Genomic DNA, 19,311 nt, shown 5'->3' with positions numbered 1-19,311 from the left:
TATAAAGCCTTTCACCCCAGCATAAGTAGTAGTTGCTTTAGCCTCTGTATTTCCTCTATACTTTCTCTGTCTCCTACATAAATCACATTTTGTTACTGGCTTACATGTACTCTTCCTCAACTAAAACACGTAGTGCTTATGCTTACTATGCCTTGATCCTAGCTTCCATGCAAATATTTAAAGTTCAATATAACTGGGTCGAGTGCGGTGGCTCGTGCCTGTAATCTCAGCACTTTGTGAGGCCAAGGCGGGTGCATCACCTGAGGTCAGGAGTTCAAGACCAGCTTGGCCAACACTGTGAAAATTAGCTGGGCGTGGTAGTGCATGCCTATAATTCCAGCTCCTCGGGAGGCTGAGGCAGGAGAATCACTTGAATTTGGGCGGCAGAAGACACAGTGAGTCAAGATGGCACCACTGCACTCCAGCCTGGGCAACAGAGTGAGACTCTGTCTCAAAAAAAAAAAAAAAATCCAATCTAACCTTCTACAGGTTAAGACACACAAATGACTTAATGGTACATATAAGTCCTTTCAAGTAAAACAAACTGTTTACAGTTTCACACATCACCTGCCATTTCTCAAGTCTTTTTCCATTGTACCTATCAACCCCCTCTCCCTGGAATCTCTATCCTACCCCTCCCCATTCACCCAAAAAAAAAATCTAACTAGTATTTATCCAAACTTTAAAAATTTCTGGCATTTTATGCTTTAAGTGGTCTACCTTAAAATTCCTACACTGGTTTAGACATATCTAGATTATTACACTAAACCTTTTATAATGACCTATTTGTGTCTACAGCTAGTCCATGACTCCCTCAAAAATGTATTCATCTTTGTAGCCCTATTACCTAGCATAATGCCTAGCATAAAACAGATATATGACAAATGTTTGCAAAATGAAGCAATCGGGGTGAGAAATGATATCTTATTTTAGCTTTTCATCTTAATTCTTATCACATGATTTAGAAAGGGCTGGTTGAAGTAAATGTAGAAGTTCGTAACTGCTGATACTTACAGGTCCTAAGTGGTTTTAGTAAAATAGTCAAAGTAGGATATTTATAAGATGTAGGGGGGTTACTTAATTTTCTTTTCTTTTAGTTTCTTGTAGAGATGAGGTCTCACTTTGTTGCCCAGGCTGGTCTCAAACTCCTGCATTCAAGCAGTCCTCCCACCTCAGCCTCCCAATGTCCTAGGATTACAGGTGGTTTATTTACAGATTTAAGACCAGTCACAACCTGCTTGCATCTTTACACCAGTGACTATCAGCCTGATGATGTGATGGGATCTATCAAGGATATAAAAATATAATAAAATCAAAATCAGAATGTTTGGATGTGGCATTTGGCATGAATCCCTAAATCTGACCCTGAAGTTTAGTTTTAAGTGCTGTTTTATGATCAGTATTAATTTCTACCAGCAATTAATGTTAATGAAGCAAACATATAAGGAAAAGAATAATCTTGGTTTCAGATTCAGTATTAAACATTCTATGTACGCACCAAACAGATATCTCAATTCCAAGCTCCAAACCATACAATAAAACTAAATAGATTAAATAGATTACAATACCGCTTCCATTTTTAGACTTCTTCTGCCCTGGTTTCTTCTTTGAGGCAGGTGCTTCAGAGGGAGGGGTGGGCTGTTTAGTAACTGGGACAGGTTCTACTTTTTTGCTAGGAATCTTTGATGTGTCACTTTCTTTGATGATTTGCTCTTCAAGTACAGGCTTTTGTTTCTTTTCCTTCTTTTTTCTTTCTCTAACACTACTTGAAGTTTCAACCACATTCAGTGGAACAGGTACAACTTGATCATCTTCTACTGCCAAAGCATCTGATAATTTAAAGTCTCGAGGTACATTCTCAGAATCAGATTCATGGAGGTTTCCATTCTGGATTTCTTTCTTTTTATTCTTTTTCTTTTCTGCTTTCTTTTTATCTGTTTTGGTAGGAATAAGCTTTTGTTCTCTTTTCTGTTTTGCAAGAACTTCATCATATAATGTTTCTTTCATGAAAAGCCAGAAGAAGAGGAAAATTACTGTAATGACTATCGAAGGAATAAGGACAATAAAATATGCTGACTCATAAAACTCCATGGTACTTTTGTTAATGCAATCCTATAAAACCTAAATAGGGGAGAAGGTGGAAACAAAACAAAACAAAAAAGAACCTGTCAGTCTTATAAAAATTAAAATCAAAACCGCTGCTCTTTCAAGTGGCATTTCAAATCTAACCTGACTTACAAATCTAAACAGGTTAGTTCTTTAAATCACATACTTGATTTCTTTGCCAACTTCAATTCATATATACTATGAAAAGTAAGATGAGTAGTAACTAGAAAGAGTGGAACACATCCTTTCATTTCTAAATCATGTGAAAATATCCTAATTGAAGATAAAAAATTTAAATATTCATTACTTTCTTTCCCCCAGTATCCATATTTAGTACGTTATTAGTAGTAACTATTTTGTTTATTGTTCAGTGTTGATGACTACTACTATATGTGAAAATAAAGAGGTATTAACTATTACCAATTCACTGGACCTTCATTAAAAGTGTCGTATTCTGAAATGCACACACACAAAAAGAGGTGGTTTATTTACAGATTTAAGACCAGTCACAACCTGCTTGCATCTTTACACCAGTGACTATCAGCCTGATGATGTGATGGGATCTATCAAGGATATAAAAATATAATAAAATCAAAATCAGAATGTTTGGATGTTGCATTTGGCATTAAAATAAATTACCAGGCACGGTGGTTCACGCCTGAATCCCATCACTTTGGGAGGCTGAGGCAGACGGATTACTTGAGCACTAAAATAAAACCTACTATAAAAGTAGCTTTAATACCCTGAAGACACAATAGCTAAGCCTAAGAGTTCCAGATCACCCTGGGCAACATGGCGAAACCCTGTCTCTACAAAAAAAAAAAAAAAAATACAAAAAAATTAGCTGGGCATAGTGAAGTGAACCTATAGTCCCAGCTACTTGGAAGGCTGAGGTGGGAGGATCACGGGAGCCTTGCAAGTCGAGGCTTCCGTGAGCTGTGACTGTGCCACTGCACTCTAATCTGGGCAACAGAGCAAGGCCTTGTCTCAAAACACTAAAATAGTGAAATAAATTACAACTTAGGAACTTACCTCAATTTTTTAAAGGCACCCCAAAGTACACGAAACAAGTTATACAGCAAAAGCAAGGCTGCCATCATTATTCTACCCAATGCTAAATAAAAGGCTTTACCTCATCGACGGAACACCAGCCCTATTTTTACATTAACCCAGTAAGTACAGTGGGAAAAAAAGATGTAACCTGACTACCAACATCTGCCTTGAATATAGATATTATATCACTTACATGGAAGGTAGTTTCTGCTAAAATTAAATCTCAAAGCAAAAATGATTCTGATGTTTAGATTCTAGATATTGATGCTCCTACAAACATGCTTAAGCCACATAAAAGTGACTTGTATTCTTACGTCATCTTAAATGTGTTGTAGAAAAAGTCAAGGTGTAGAATACAGATATAAGTAAACACCAGGACACACTTAAAGCAAATTAAAGTTAACTTCTGCACTTTTAATGTAAAAATAAATTCAAGAATTTTTAAAGTTTTTAAAGTATCAATTTGGAGAGTCTTGATATGTAGTGATTAGATAAAGAAACCAGATTCTACCTAAACAGGGAACTTTTTCTAAGAATTATTTTACATCTAAGAAAACATCTGATTTTAAATTGGATAAATGTGAGCTTACTGAATATACGACTTCACCAGAACTATAACAACATGGATTTGAACTGCACAAGGCCACTTACACATAATTTTTTTTTAAAAAATTGTTACTGAAAATACAGTATTCACAGGATGTGAAATCCCAAGTATATGGAGGGTCAACCTTGTATTCTCAGGTTCCACAGGGACTACTCCAGGATTTTGAGTATGCTTGGATTTAGGTATACACAGGGGTCCTAAAGCCAATCTCCCGCATATACCAAAGAATGACTGTTGTTTATTCAACAGGCATGCTATTAATCTTTATGACTGAAGTGACATTTCATACTTCCATAAGCAATTTTAATAGTACTAATTAAACTCTAGATTAACCAAAACAAAGTTATAGCAAGGGGGAAAAGGAATCATGTGCTAACAAAATACTAAAAGAAATTTCATACAAAATTGTTTCCCTGATAATTCAAATTAACATGAACTATCCAGGTTTTAAAATTAGACATATTTTACTGTGCCTGCCTTAGTGTGATTCGTCAACCAGGAATGGTTTTAAAGAGCCAAGAATTTTATTTTAAACACAGCATCCATAGAATACATGGCCTATTCAACATAGCTGGCGAGCTGAAGAAGAAAAAGCACCAAACAATGAGTTGGAATGTTTCATTTTTGCTTTGGTGAAGAAGAGATGCTAAGGCACTTAGCAGCAACAAAAGAAGCTCAAAAAAGGGGCCAAAGTCAAAAAGGCCTAAGAATAAGCTGCAGCCCTGTGCAAACCTACGTCTTAGGAAAGTAGAAATTATGATCAAGCACAGCAAATTCACCGTGTAGAAAGAAAAAGTAGTAAATATTCAAGGAGAAAAGAGGCTATGAGACCACAAGAATTCTGAAGCACTGATTCTTCAAATATTTGATGATTTTCCTTTTCCAGGTCCCATATATAGGCCTAAACGAATTAAGTTTTCTGTCTTTGGATTTTCATGGGAGTGCCTCTTCACACAATTCAATTCACCTTCACTTGAGCTCACCTGAGTCTTACTATGCATTTAGAGGAACGTAACTAGACATGAAGACATTAAGAATTAAGAAAATGTTTGCTGCAGCCATAAAAAAGAATGAGATCATGTCCTCTATAGTGATGTGGATGAAGCTGGAAGCCATCATCCTCAGCAAACTAACACAGAAATAGAAAACCAAATACCACATGTTCTCACTCCTAAGTGGGAGATGAACATTGAGAACATGTGCAGAGAGAGAAGGGCACAACACACACCAGGGGGGGCTGTAAGGGAGTGAAGGTTGAGGGGGAGTGAACTTAGAGGATGAGTCAATAGGTACAGCAAACCACCATGGTACATGTATACCTATGTAACAAACCTGCACATTCTGTATATGTATCCTGTTTGGTTTTTTTTTTTTAGAAGAAGAAAATCTCTCATTCCTTTAACCCAATAATCCCAATTCTTCATTCCTAGAAATTTATTTGCAAGAAAAAAACATATAGAAAGATGTTCACAGCAACTTTACATTAAAACTGAAGAAAGAAATAAAACATTCAATATCAGAATGATTTGAATTAGCAAATATTAACTCAAAGTATAGGTATTAAAACCATGAACACTAAAACTTTGTTTAATTCAATTCAATACTGCTAAAAAGTCAAAATCATATATGTATTTATATGATCAAAACATTTAATATATGCAAATTCAGTAACAAAGAAGTTGTGCCAGAATCATGGGTACAGTCTCATTTGCCTTAAATACTCTAGTTTTAAATTTTGTTTACAAGAAATTCATAAAATATTCTTTATTTTAAAAAAGAACAAAGCTGGAGGCATCACACTACCTGACTTCAAACTATACTACAGGGCTACAGTAACCAAAATAGCATGGTATTCATACCAAAACAGAGATAGACCAATGGAACCAAACAAAGGCCTCAGAAATAATGCCACACATCTACAACTATCTGATATTTGAAAAACCTGACAAAAACAAGCAATGGGGAAAGGATTCCCTATTTAATAAATGGTGCTGGGAAAACTGGCTAGCCATATGCAGAAAACTGAAACTGGACCCCCTCCTTACACCTTATACAAACATTAACTCAAGACAGATTAAAGACTTAAATGTAAGACCTAAAACCATAAAAACTCTGTAAGAAAACCTAGGCAATACTATTTAGGACATAGGCGTAGACAAAGACTTCATGACTAAAACACCAAAAGCAATGGCAACAAAAGCCAAAATTGACAAATGGGATCTAATGATATTAAAGAGCTTCTGCACAGCAAAAGAAACTATCGTCAGAGTGAAAAGACAACTACAGAATGGGAGAAAAATTTTGAACAATGTTCCATTGAGATGGAATAATCTCTCCATCTGACAAAGGGCTAATATGCAGAATCTACAAAAAACTTAAATTTACAAGAAAAAACCCCATCAAAAAGTGAGCAACAGATATGAACAGACACTTCTCAAAAGAAGACATTTATGCGGCCAACACACACATAAAAAAAGCTCATCACTTGTCATTAGAGAAATGCAAATCAAAACCACAATGAGATACCATCTCACACCAGTTAGAATGGCGATCATTAAAAGTCGGGAAACAACAGATGCTGGAGAGGAATGCGAACAAATGGGAACACTTTTACGCTGTTGATTAGAGTGTAAATTAGTTTAACCATTGTAGAAGATAGTGTGGCAATTCCTCAAGGATCTAGAACCAGAAATACCATTTGACCCAGCAATCCCATTACTGGGCACATACCCAAAGGATTATAAATCATTCTAATATAAAGATACATGCGCACGTGCTTATTGCAGTGCTGTTCAAAATAGCAAAGACTTGGAACAACCCAAATGCCCATAAGTGATAGACTGGATAAAGGAAATGTAGCACATATACCCATGGAATACTATGCAGCCATAAAAAAGGATGAGTTCATGTCATTTGCAGGGCCATGGATGAATCTGGAAACCATCATTCTCAGCAAACACACACAGGAACAGAAAATGAAACACCACATGTTCTCACTCATAAGTGGAAGTTGAACAATGAGAACACATGAATACAGGGAGGGGAACATCACACACCAGATCTGTTGGGAAGTGAGGGGCTAGGGGGACAGTATTAGGAGAAATACCTAATGTAGATGACAGGTTGATGGGTGCAGCAAACCACCATGGCACATGTATACCTATGTAACAAACCTGTATGTTCTGCACACCAGAACTTAAAAAAAAGAAAAAACAAGTAAACAAAATATGTACATATATTCGTTATTTTTAAAAGGCAAAACAAGTACTTATTGAATCAATACTACAACACCAATTAATATACCTTAGATTCACATTCTACCCGTGAGCATCAAAGTTACATAAAGAGGAAAAAGGAGGCAAAAAGGAACCGGGAATGAAACTGAAGAAAATTCAGGGAAGAACAAACACAGCAAGATTTAAAAGCAGGGAGGCAAAATTGAAAAATAAAAGGGGAGGGGAGGTTGAAACAAAGCTAATTTAGCTTTGGGTGATAAGAACCAGGTTGTTTAAATTTTCTAAGTCTACAGTATGCAATTCAGCACGTTTATTGAGTTGAGAGTCATGTAGAGGCTCATGTTGTTCTTTCATATACATGGAAGAAATAATACTGGTGATTTTTGCTAACTCACAACCTTAGTTATCACAAAAATGTGTAATATTGTTACACTTTTTTAAGAAATGGGGTCTCTATACATCCACTGCCCAGGCTGGACCACAGTGGCTATTCACAATCCCTATAATAGCATACTGCAGCACCAAACTTGAGGTTTTCCCACTTAAGCCGCCCAAGTGGCTAGAACTACAGTCATGTACCACCTAGCCTGGACTACCCTTTGTGATATTAGCTACCTCTTTAATCTAATCATATGTAAGTCATAATAGATTCCAATCTGAATGTAATAAACAGCCAGTGGTGGTAAATAGGATTTCTGTCAAGAGAATCAGGAGAGAAATTTCATGGAATGACAGGAAACCAAGTCAAAACTATTTTAAAACTACATTCCACACCACTGTCTTTTATCTTTTACCTGGACGGAAATCTTTCAAGAAACTGATAAAGGTACTGAACCTCTTTCTCAAAGAAAAAAGCATCCACACTCACTACATTTTACATATAAGCTCAAAAGGTTTCTGGATTCCCTGAAGAATATGCATGCGCCCCAGGTTTAAAACCCTGCTCGACAATGAAAGTTTTCATTCCTGCCCTGTCTTAAAGGAACTACAAAAATAAGTTAACAACATGCATAAATAATATGTAAGTTGTGTTTCATCAGAGTGTGTATTGCAAATACTAATAAAATAGTTTTAAAATTCTAAGCCAGGCACGGTGGCTCACGCCTGTAATCCCAGCACTTTGGGAGGCCAAGGCAGGCAGATCACCTGAGGTCAGGAGTTAGAGACCAGCTGGACCAACATGGAGAAACCCTGTATCTATTAAAAATACAAAATTAACAGGCATGCCCTGTAATCCCAGCTTCTCGGGAGGCTAAGGCAGGAGAATTGCTTGAACCCGGGAGGCATAGGTTGCAGTGAGCTGAGATCGCGCCATTGCACTCCAGCCCAGGAAATGAACAAAACTCAGTCTCAAAACAAAAATTCTATTTACTCACCCTCCTATAACTTTTATTTGTTCAATATAAAAACTGAGACACATAGCACTGAGTTAAATTTTATAAAATTCTCAGAAGGCACAATGACCTGTTCATATTAATATAACAAAAAAGTGAAACCTAAACTTTTAAGTGAATTAAAATCTGGCAGCAATTATTAGAATTTCAATAGAACTGCTAAACCAAAAAGGATAATATGTTTATGTATTTAAAGACAGACCACGCTGTTTATATAATGGTAAAATAATGATATTGCTTCAGTGTGGGACATGTGAAGAAACATCACATAACCATTTAAAATAATTAAGATTGTAATGCAGCAAGATACATTACATAGCAGAAAGACTAAAAGTTTTGTGATGGGCATTATATACACACAGAGATGATACCAAAAAAATGAGAATCATTACATTTTTTGAAGCGGGATTATTACAAACATTTTACTGTATAATTAATTGTTCAACTTTTAAATTTTCACATTAGCCGGGTTCGGCCAGCACTTTGGGAGGCTGAGGCAGGTGGATCACCTGAGGTCAGGAGTTGGAGACCAGGCTGGCCAACATGGTGAAACCCCATCTCTACTTAAAATATAAAAATTAGCCGGACATGGTGGCAGATGCCTGTAATCCCAGCTACTCAAGAGGGTGAGGCAGGAGAAATGCTTGAACCCAGGAGGCAGAGGTTGCAGTGAGCCCAGATCACACCACTGCACTCCAGCTTGGGCTACAAGAGCAAGACTTCATCTCCAAAATAAAAAAATTCGCATTAAAAGAACAATTTAAGTAACCAACCTGAATGTACAATATGAAACTTTTAAAAGCTTAAACACATAAACACAGAATTATAGTTAATATTATGAGGAAAAAAACTGAGGCAGTTTGGTAAGTATACTATTAAATTTCAAAATTTTGAATTCTATTTTCTTACTACTACTGTGACATGATAAAAGCCCCCTAAAACTGCATACCTCAACCATACCTCAGCTTTCGGTTGAAACTGCTCTCAATAACCCAAATGTGAATAAGTAATTAAGGACTGTAATTTCCACCCTACCCAGACAATGTGTAAACAAATGCTAATCTTGACTTTTGTGAACCACTTAAGTAACAAGCAGAATGTCAAAGTCCCCTGGCCCTCAGAGAGTCCAGAGCCCCTCACCCTCATCTCCGCCCAGGAGGTGATTTACAGAATCCACTAGCCCTTAGAACATCTGAAGCCCCTCACCCCTACCCCTGCCCCTCATCCTCACTCCCAAGGTAGTTTTACAGGTATAAAAGGTCTTGACACCCTCCTTTCTGGGCCACGGGTTGGAGAGACGCGAGTTCGTGGCTGCCAGCAATAAAGATCCTGCAATTTGGCATACTTATGTCTTGGTGTTGACTTTCTATGCTCGGGCCAGTACAACACTCTGGTGTTTCAGTTGCTCTTGCTTCTGCTATTTTCTTCAGATCAAAAACATTGAAAACAATGTAACAAAGAAACAAATTTTATCAATATTTCTGTCCTTCACACAATTTTACCAGTTCGGGTGACTCAAAAGAACCACTGGCAAAAACTTAACACATCAGAATTCGAGACTGAAATCTGAACACAGTGCAAGTCTTTTTCCACTGATGTACACCAAAAAACATACAAAGCAAGCAGACACATTTGAAAAAAACAAAAACAGTAAGTTGAAAGAAAGGTAGTTTTCAACATAGAAATGCATTAATTTCCTAAAAGTTCCTGTATAAATCAATGTCTGAACAACTAAATTAATACATCTTTAAGATATACAGGCTCCCAGAGTAGCTTGTAAGAGCTCTATTTGATTATCTGAATACAGTTAAAATATTACAAAAGTAGTTGTGAGGCCTAAGCTGAAAGCTAGTATTGCAGGTTACTTGTAAAAATAATGTTCATAAATTTTAAAAAAAAACCTATCTGTAATCTGATCACACTGAATCTGTCTGTAATCTGATCACTGAATCTAAATACTTGGCATTCCAACCGTGCCACACTCTTCATACCACGTTTCCCTTTCTTTAAAGCCACAATGCTATCTTGTTTTTTTAACAGACAAGTTAATCATTTTTTAAGAAAAATGATTTATGGTAAGCAGTCTACAGTGATAAAAAGTTTATTATTGGCAGCCAAGTATAATTTAATCAAATTTCCATTCCAAAGAAGATTTAGCTACAAAGAACTTATCCTGCTAAAATTAAAGACTAGGCGTCAAGTAGTTGATGTAGTTGATAACCTGTAGTATGTGTGTTACACTGCAGATACATCCTGAGCAAAAGTAGATTATTTTAAAATTAGTGAATAGCAACATAATGAGGCAGTAAAATGGAAGGCAAGAGTCTTGGCTTTTAGTACCAATTCTGCCTTCGCTCGGTATTACTTAAACATTTTTAACCATGTGTTTCTTTCTTCTCACATAGCTTTAGGGTCCAAACTACTTGCATGATCTTGGATATGCCAGCCAAAAAATTTAAGTGGCCCCCAGTTGGTAGTGCCCAGAATACCCATAGCAAAAGCAAATGTAAAACCTCTTTGGTGGAATCCTTCCCCAAGCCAGGCTCCTTAAGGTTTTCAAAAATTATTATCCAGATATGAGCCCACAATACAAAATGAGAGAACATGTTATAAGCCATCATGAGCAAGAGGCAGCAGAAACAAGCTAAAGAATTATATCCTCAAAGATTTAAGATACCAGAATTCAGACACTGATTCTATTAATAACATACATAGAGAAGAAATCCGAAAATGAACAAAGAACAGAAACTATCAAAAGTGACTAGGCAGGTCTATAAATAAAAAACAAAATTTAAAACCCAATGGATAGGTTAAAAATAGTTGCAAGGAGACCAATTAAAACGACTTTCAGTAGTGTAAGTAGATCTGATGAGAGTAAATCGATTTCAACACAGACAAATACTTGGGTGGAACAACTAACAAAAAAATGCAACTATCTGAAAACGAGTGAGGACTCTAAGAGAAGTCCCACATGTCATGCTTGTAAGGTTCCAACAAGAATACAGGAATAGGTTCCTATCAGAGAGTTTTAGATCAGATTTGGAAGAAAATATGGGACAACCAGCTAGAGAAGATCAGCAGTCAACCAAATGGGAAAAATCAGCAGTAAGAGGCTACTTTGGATTTTAAATCAGGCAACCAAAGGAACCACATCTAAAGTTCAATTTAAAGCATTTCACCTTATCCCTGGAATCAAATCTAAAAATCTTTGCCTAGTCCTTTGTATGAAATCCCACCTATACTTCAAAACCCAGCTTAAATCAAACCTATGAATATATCATTTCAACTCTCTTCCACAGTAGTCTTTATTATTCATTATTAAGCAGTGACCATGCAGGACTGTTTTAGGACATTCTGAGTAGACAGCAGTAAAAGGGCCACAAACCCTGCACTTACAGAGGTAACATCCTACTAAGTGTTAAGACAGACCAACAACTAGTATGCAGTATATAAAAGGGTAATAAGTAGCAAGAATAGTGATAAGCAGGGAAGAGAAATAGGGAGCACAGGAAGAAGGAAAGTGGACAGTCGTTAAATTTTATTTATTTATTTATTTTTTAATTATTTAATATAGAGATGGGGTTTTGCCATGTTGCCCAGGCTGGTCTCGAACTCCTAATGGTTAAAATTTAGAGTAAAGGCTGGCGCCGTGGCTCACACCTGTAATCCCAGCACTTTGGGAGGCTGAGGCAGGCAGATCACGAGGTCAGGAGACCAAGACCAACCTGGCTAACACAGTAAAACACTATCTATACTAAAAATACAAAAAATTAGTCGGGCATGGTAGCACGCACCTGTAGTCCCAGCTACTCGGGAGGCTGAGGCAGGAGAATCACTTGAACCCGTAGGCAGATGTTGCAGTGAGCCAAAATCGTGCCACTGCACTCCAGCCTGAGCAACAGAGCAAGACTCCGTCTCAAAAAAAATAAATATAAAAATAAAATAAAATGCTGGGTAGAATAGTCAGGGAGGATTTCATTTTTTTAAAAAATGACATCTCAATAAAGACCTGAAATAAGTGAAAGAGCCATGTCGCTATTTGTATACCTAAGTGAAGAGAAAACAGAGTGAATAAGGGAAGAGCAAGCACAAAGATCATGAGACCGTAACAAACCTGCTATATTTGAGCAACAGCAGCAAAGACAATGTGGTTCAGGTAGAATGAACAAAAGGATAAACTGACAAAGTCAAAGAAAGAATTTGAGAGAGACAGGGGCTGTGGTTAACAATTCATGTAGTTTCTTACAGGAAAAGAACTGTGGCTAGCGCTCCTCAGTAATATGGGAAAACTACTGGAGGGGTCTGAATAGGGAAGGGTGTAGGGAGAAAGTGAAAGCAGGGAAAACTGTCAGGAGACAATTGAAATAATTTAGAAATGATGGTAGCAGGTAAGGTGATCAAATTTTTCATACTTTATAAAGGTAGAGCCACGATGATTTGCTAATGGACTGGATGTGGGGTATGAATGAATAAGCAAAGCCAAAGGCAATACCAAAGCTTTTAGACTAGGCCAAAAACAAAGGAGCTGCCCTTTTCTGAGATACGGGAAACGTAGCTGGGACATGGTTAAGGTTGAGGACGAGGAGTTAGATATCTAAGTGGAGATGTCCAGTAGACAGTTAAGTAAGAGTGGTCACGTGAGAAGTGAAGGCTGGAGATATAAATTTGGAAGTATTCAGCAAGTATTCAGCAAATGGACTATATTTAAAGCCATAAACTTAGATAAAATCCCAAATGAGTATAGATACATACCAGGTCTCAAGACTGAAGCACTGAAATTCAACAATGGGAAGAAGAAAAACTCTCAAGGGAGACTGAGTAGAGGTAGAAAGAAAACCAGGTGTATGCTGTCCTGGACACTAGATAAATGTCTGTTAAGGAGGAAAGATGCATCAATTTTGTCAAATGAAGTTGGTAAGTAAAATGCAATGAAAACTAGTAATTGACTTCTGAATTTAGCAACATAGACATTACTGGTGACTTTGACCAAAGCCCTAGTAGAGTAGTGGTGATCAAAACCTGATTGAAATGAATTTAAAAGTCAGAAGAACTCTTCCAGTTTCCTCACCATTTTAGTAAAAAAAGTTAGAAGAACTTTAGCAAGTGTGGACAACTCTTTGGAGCAGCTTTCCTGTGAAGGGTATGCAGAGAAATAAAATGGAACCTGGAGGAGAATATGAGGTTAAGAGTTTGGTTTTTAAGGATGGGAGAAATTACAGCACGATAATATGCTGACCAAAAAAAAGATCCAGTAAAAAAGGGAAAGTCTAATGATGCAGGAGTGAGGCAATGTTTTCGAAGAGCAAGAAAGAACAGAATTTGGCATACAAGCAGATAGAGTGGCCTTAGATGGTAGCACAGCCAGTTCATCTGTAGAAACAAAGAAGGAAGAATATAAAAGCACAGACACAGGACAGAAAGGAGGTAGATGGTATAGACGTTTGTGAAAATTCTATTCCTAATCTACTATTCTCTTTATGAAATGAAAATCAATGTCATTAGCTGAGAATAAGGGTAAAAAAGATGGTGGCCAGGCACAGTGGCTGACGCCTGTAATCCTAGCACTTTGGGAGGCCAAGGAGAAAGAATTGCTTGGGATTAGGAGTTCAAGACCATCCTGGGCAACATAGCAGAACCCTGTCTCTACAAATAATAAAAAATTAGCTGGATGTGGTGGCATGTACCTGTAGTCCCTATTTTCCCAGCTGCTTGGGAAAATAAGGCAGAAGGATCACTTGAGCACAGGCGCTCAAGACTATAGTAAGCTATGATTTCACCACTGCACTCAAGCCTGGGCAACAGAGGGAGACGCCATCTCAAAAAAAAAAAAAAAAAGACAGTGTTGAAGGTCTTATAAAACACATTATAATTATTGTTAATTTTGTTCATTCTAATAAGTTGCATTCAATGTTCCACTTAAATTTTTGAATGCAGGGTATTTGACGGTATTCACAAATAAATTTGTTGACTTTAAATGAATTTATAATCTTGCTGAGAAAGGAAGTATATAGTATCTACAAACCTAACTAGAGCAAAAAACCTAACTTGAGCCTCGATGAGGTTCTACTCTTCCAGCTCAAATAGCATGTCTATAGCTAGCTCTCCTCCTAAAATTCCAAAGCACTTACTCTCTATGTACATACACATGCAAAGAATTCTATGAGACAGTAAATGGTTTCAACTAATATAGCAAGGCAGCAACATACTGCAGTGTGATAAAGATAAGAAAATAGATAATTGAACTCAAAATCTAAAACAAATCCAAATACATACAAAAATTTAGTTTACGGTAAGTTATTTTAACTCAGTAGAAGGCTGTATCATTCAGATCAAATAAAAACATCCAAATAAAGTTTCAAACATAAAAAAATGTAAAGTACTGAGGGCCAGGCATGGTGACTCACACCTGAAATCCCAGCACCTTCAGAGGCCACAGTGGGTGGATCACTTGAGGCAGGAGTGCAAGACCAGCCTAGCCAACATAGTAAAATGCTGTGTCTACCAAAAATACAAAATTTAGCTGGGTGTGGTGGCATGCACCTATAATCCCAGCAACTCAGGAGGCTGAGGCAATGAGAATCACTTGAACCCAGGAGGCAAAGGTTGCAGTGAGCCAAGATCATGCCACTGTACTCCAGCCTGGGCAACAGCGTGAAAACCTATCTGGAAAAAAAAGAAAAGAAAAGAAAAAATATAAAGTACTTGAAAACACAAGAAAATAGACAGACTTATTTTATATAGTTTTATGTTTACATGTTTATAAGTATATTCCATTTGTAATAAGAATTTTTTAAAATAAATGATTCTACAAATTGATTTAAAAAGACAAAAAATTCAATGAGAAAAATAGACAAAGCATTAATCATTTCCTGAAACGGCCATCAAAAGGCAAAAACTCCTCTAAATTCCTACAGTCCTAATCCGTCACTACACAAAAGTATAATGGCCCCAGAATGCATAATACAATTATGTAATTATCTTTTAAAATAAGAGGAAAAACATTCAAAGTAAGCAAAAGACAACTAGTAAACCCAAACATTGAATTCCCCACCACAGGAACCTCATTTACAACATCTTTTCTAAAATTAACTTTATAGACCATACTAAAATTTCAAAGCTACGGTACAATTTCTCATTTTAAACTGCAACAGTTATTTCTATGAATTACATCTTATTAACACACCCTTATTCAGAAATACCCAATCTAAAGTACTACTTACTACCCCAATCTGAAATGAAAACAACTAATGCCAGAAATGAGTAATGAAATTTAGTTTCTCCATTAGGTATCATGTCACAACAAATGAAACTTCTATTTTTTAAGTAAACTTTTTTCCCTTTAATATGAGAACAGATAAATCCATTTGAATAGCTTTTCCAAGAAACTGAAAAGAAATTGCAGGGCTGGTAACTGCTGAAATTATCTTTTAGACTTTTGCTTACTCATCACGCTCAAACCAGCCCATTTTCTCAGGAAAAGGCATTGCTCATTTAAAAACACTTCCATAGGAAATAATCTGGTTAAAAGTTTATTCTGTAAAGAAATCTAATTTATAATTAGACAAACTGAAAGCTTTAATACCCAGTCTTACAAATCCACACATAAAATCAGTTTTCAAACACAAAAGAACGTACCTCTCCAAAACTGTTCAAAAATTAACACTACAACATGAAATACATACCAATAATGTAACTGTAAAACAGCTGCACCATGTACAGAAGCTTTTCTCCCCTTAAAATCTATCATCTTGACCTACTTTTCCTTTTACAAGATTTCTGAGTTAGAAAGGACCATCTAATCCAACTAGCCACTCAGAGATTATACCCAGCTGGATGGGCATTCAGCCTATGCTTGAAAACAGAAATGAACACCTTCCATTTAAGCCCCTTTATTTCTTTTAGTTCTTTTTAGTTTTGATCCAAAATGACATCACCCTATAACATCTCTCAGTGGTCATACCTCTACCCTAACCTTAACAAATCTGTCCAATCCCACTACCACAAGGTAGTCTTAATAATTAAATTTAAATTTAATTTACCAGCAAATAGAAAAACCTACCTCAAAATTTGTCATTCACAAAGATTTATCATTCTTTGGAAAAGTTTAGCTAGGGTATTAAAATTAAACGCAATAGGCTAATTAATAAAATCTCTCTGGAAAATAACTACCTCTATCCAGTCTGGTCTGCACAGTATAGTATTTGCAGATATATTCCTGTCAAAGGTGAACTTCCAGTCAAATGAACAAGAGTAGCACATACCAACAGGGAGTAGATCTCAAAGAACTGATAACAGAATGTGAGAGACAATTAAAATAAAAATTTCAGCCATTAGAGCTGTAAAAGAAATCAGACACACAGAAAACACTCATTTAAAAAAATTAAAATTGGCTGGGCATGGTGGCTCACGCCTGTAATTCAAGCACTTTGGAGGCCAAGGCAGGCGGATCACCTGAGGTCAGGAGTTCAAGACCAGTCTGACCAACATGGTGAAACCCCGTCTTAAAATAAACAGAAAAATTAGAACCTGTATTTTATAAATTATCTGTGTGCATACATAATATACACAGAGACACACAACTAGAAATTAAAAGCTAAATGGCCTGAAAACTATACAAAGTTAAATTACAAACAAAACAAACCACAAAAAACTGACAATGTATCACAAAAAAATGATACATAAGGGAAAATATAAAAGCAAAACTAACAGACATAAAGGATATAATGAGAATGTCCAATAAATCAAACAGGAATTCAAGGAGAGGAAAGAACAAAGAAACATAGTGGCTGAGAATTTTCAATAACTGTTGAAAGCTATGAATCTTCCAATTCAGGAAAGGCAACAAAATTTGAACAGAATAAAAGATAATTAAACATACTTGTTGTAATGTTGTGTAACTCAAGCAAGTCTTGAAAGCAACACAGAAAAGACCACCCTATAAAGGAATTTAGACTTACGTAGTACTTACAAATAGATGCCAAAGGATAATGTAATAAAAATCTCCATAGAAACAATAACCATTAATTACCACAGAATTGTATACCCTGCTGAATATTGGAATATTAGTTTTCAGAAGCAGTATAAGTCTGTCAGCTATGCAACTAACGAAACTGATGAACATTAGTAAATAATAAGTAAAAATTCAGACTTTAAAGGAAATTTGCTAATCTAAAAAGTATTTTTTTTTTTTTTAATAAACAGTATATCTTTCCAGCCACAGTATGACTGATTGAGAAACCAATATTCTTTCATTAGGGATTACAGCTGACCTTACACTTCTACAACCTACATTTCTACTTTTTTTTTAGCCAGGGTCTGACTGTAACCTAGACTGGAATGCAGTGACACAATCTTGGCTCACTGCAACCTCTACCTCCAGGGCTCAAGTGATTCTCTGGCCTCAGCCTCCTGAGTAACTGGGATTAGGTGCCCACCACCACGCCAAGCTAATTTTTATATTTTTAGTAGAGATGAAATTTCACTATGTTAGCCAAGCTGTTCTCAAACTCCTGACCCCAAGGGATCTGCCCACCTCAGCCTCCCAAAGTGCTGGGATTACAGGCATGAGCCACCATGCCTTCTACACTTCAATTTTAATGTTCATATTCCAAAAGGAAATTCTTATCATTGCTATTTAACAAAGCAAAGACATCTGATGTCCATATAAACAGTAAAATTGTGAATAAACAGCAAAATCTCACACATATTCTAAAAACAAGTACAAATGAAGAATCCAATAAAATTAAGAAATATTCTCATTCTGATTTACTGAAATTAAGAGGCATTTGCTTTTAATACATTCACAATCTTATGTGTTTATCATTCTGTGAAATTGTACCTTAAGAACTATGGCTTAAGAAAACATTCACTGAAGATTTTTACTTCTTTATTATGCAAGGTTTAGTTTTATACTACTCAAAGTTTAAGTCAAATGAGTAACTCCCCTTTTCAAATGTACGTTCTCCCATCTATCTGGGAGCCCAACACAGAGTCCAATATACAGTGTTGTCAAATATTTACTTCTCTTAACATAAATAACTTTATATAGGTAATCCTTGTGAGTTCTTCCCTTTGGACCTTTTTTCAAAATAAGACTTTATATATACAGTATATATTGTCCTATTTGTGTTCACAAGTACTCTGAAACACAAAATCCAGTATGTTTTATCATGATATGGACTTAATTATAATGTTTCGTTTCTGAAGCTTCGAAAAGAGTATGTGACAAAAGAAACATCAAAAAGTACAGATATAATTACCTTGAATTGGAAATAAGTGTAGCTTTGATATATTAACAAAGTTTAAGTCTACAGTAGCCAAAAAAAAAAAAGAAAGTTCTTCCCAAAAAAAAAAAAAAAAAAAAAGGCTCTATTCTTTCGCCATCACTCTCAGTAATAGGAAACCTAAGCAAAATAAATAGTGAGAGAACCACTAAGAACCTTAGGGGACTTAAGCAAAAAATAGCGAAAGAACCAACACTAAGAACCATCTTAGGGAGCTAACTCCAAGAAAAGTAGTCCTTGTGATTTCACCAACTGAAAGCTGGTTTAAGTATGTAAATTATGTAATTAACATAATTAAAACACTGCATACCAGGACACCTTCAAAATTTGTGATTGCAAAGGCCTTCCAGACAATGGAAGTATTAGGTAAGAGTATGAAAAGTGATCAGTTATCAGAACCTGAAATATAGCCACAAGTAGAGGCTCCTATGCTATGGCCATCCTTAGAAACCATGTTTACAACCCAACCACCTCAACAGCCATGCAAAGATAGATGTATGTTACCTTCAACAGACATAGCTACCATGATCCTACATTTCAAGTTCCATGAAAGGCTTCTGCTTTCCTCACTATAAGAAGACGTCTAAAGAGTTAGGGGGAGAAAAGTAAAAGCTATTAAATATCATGTACTA

The 19,311-nt window shown here is 36.2% G+C and overlaps 1 protein-coding gene across 50 annotated transcripts in view; it reads right to left on the bottom strand.

Moving 5' to 3' along the window:
• Nucleotides 1-19,311, bottom strand: part of KTN1 (kinectin 1) — a 113,021-nt gene that overhangs the window by 76,594 nt on the left and 17,116 nt on the right. For 21 of the 50 annotated variants that reach the window (XM_078335000.1, XM_078335005.1, XM_078335017.1 and 18 more), the window contains exon 2: nucleotides 1,569-2,121. The exons of 10 other annotated variants lie outside the window; for them this stretch is intronic. In XM_078335000.1, coding sequence (XP_078191126.1) covers nucleotides 1,569-2,091 — 523 coding nt within the window. In that variant the 5' untranslated portion in view covers nucleotides 2,092-2,121. Of the gene's footprint in view, nucleotides 1-1,568; nucleotides 2,122-2,526; nucleotides 2,670-19,183; nucleotides 19,263-19,311 lie in introns of all 50 variants that reach the window. 19 more of the 50 variants (XM_035260586.3, XM_078335007.1, XM_078335010.1 and 16 more) reach the window with 2 other exon arrangements.

This window comes from Callithrix jacchus, chromosome 8 (genome assembly GCF_049354715.1).
Source record: "Callithrix jacchus isolate 240 chromosome 8, calJac240_pri, whole genome shotgun sequence".
Lineage (NCBI taxonomy): Eukaryota > Metazoa > Chordata > Mammalia > Primates > Cebidae > Callithrix > Callithrix jacchus.
The sequence above is the reverse complement of the archived record's forward strand: the minus strand, read 5'-3'. Positions and strand labels throughout refer to the sequence as shown.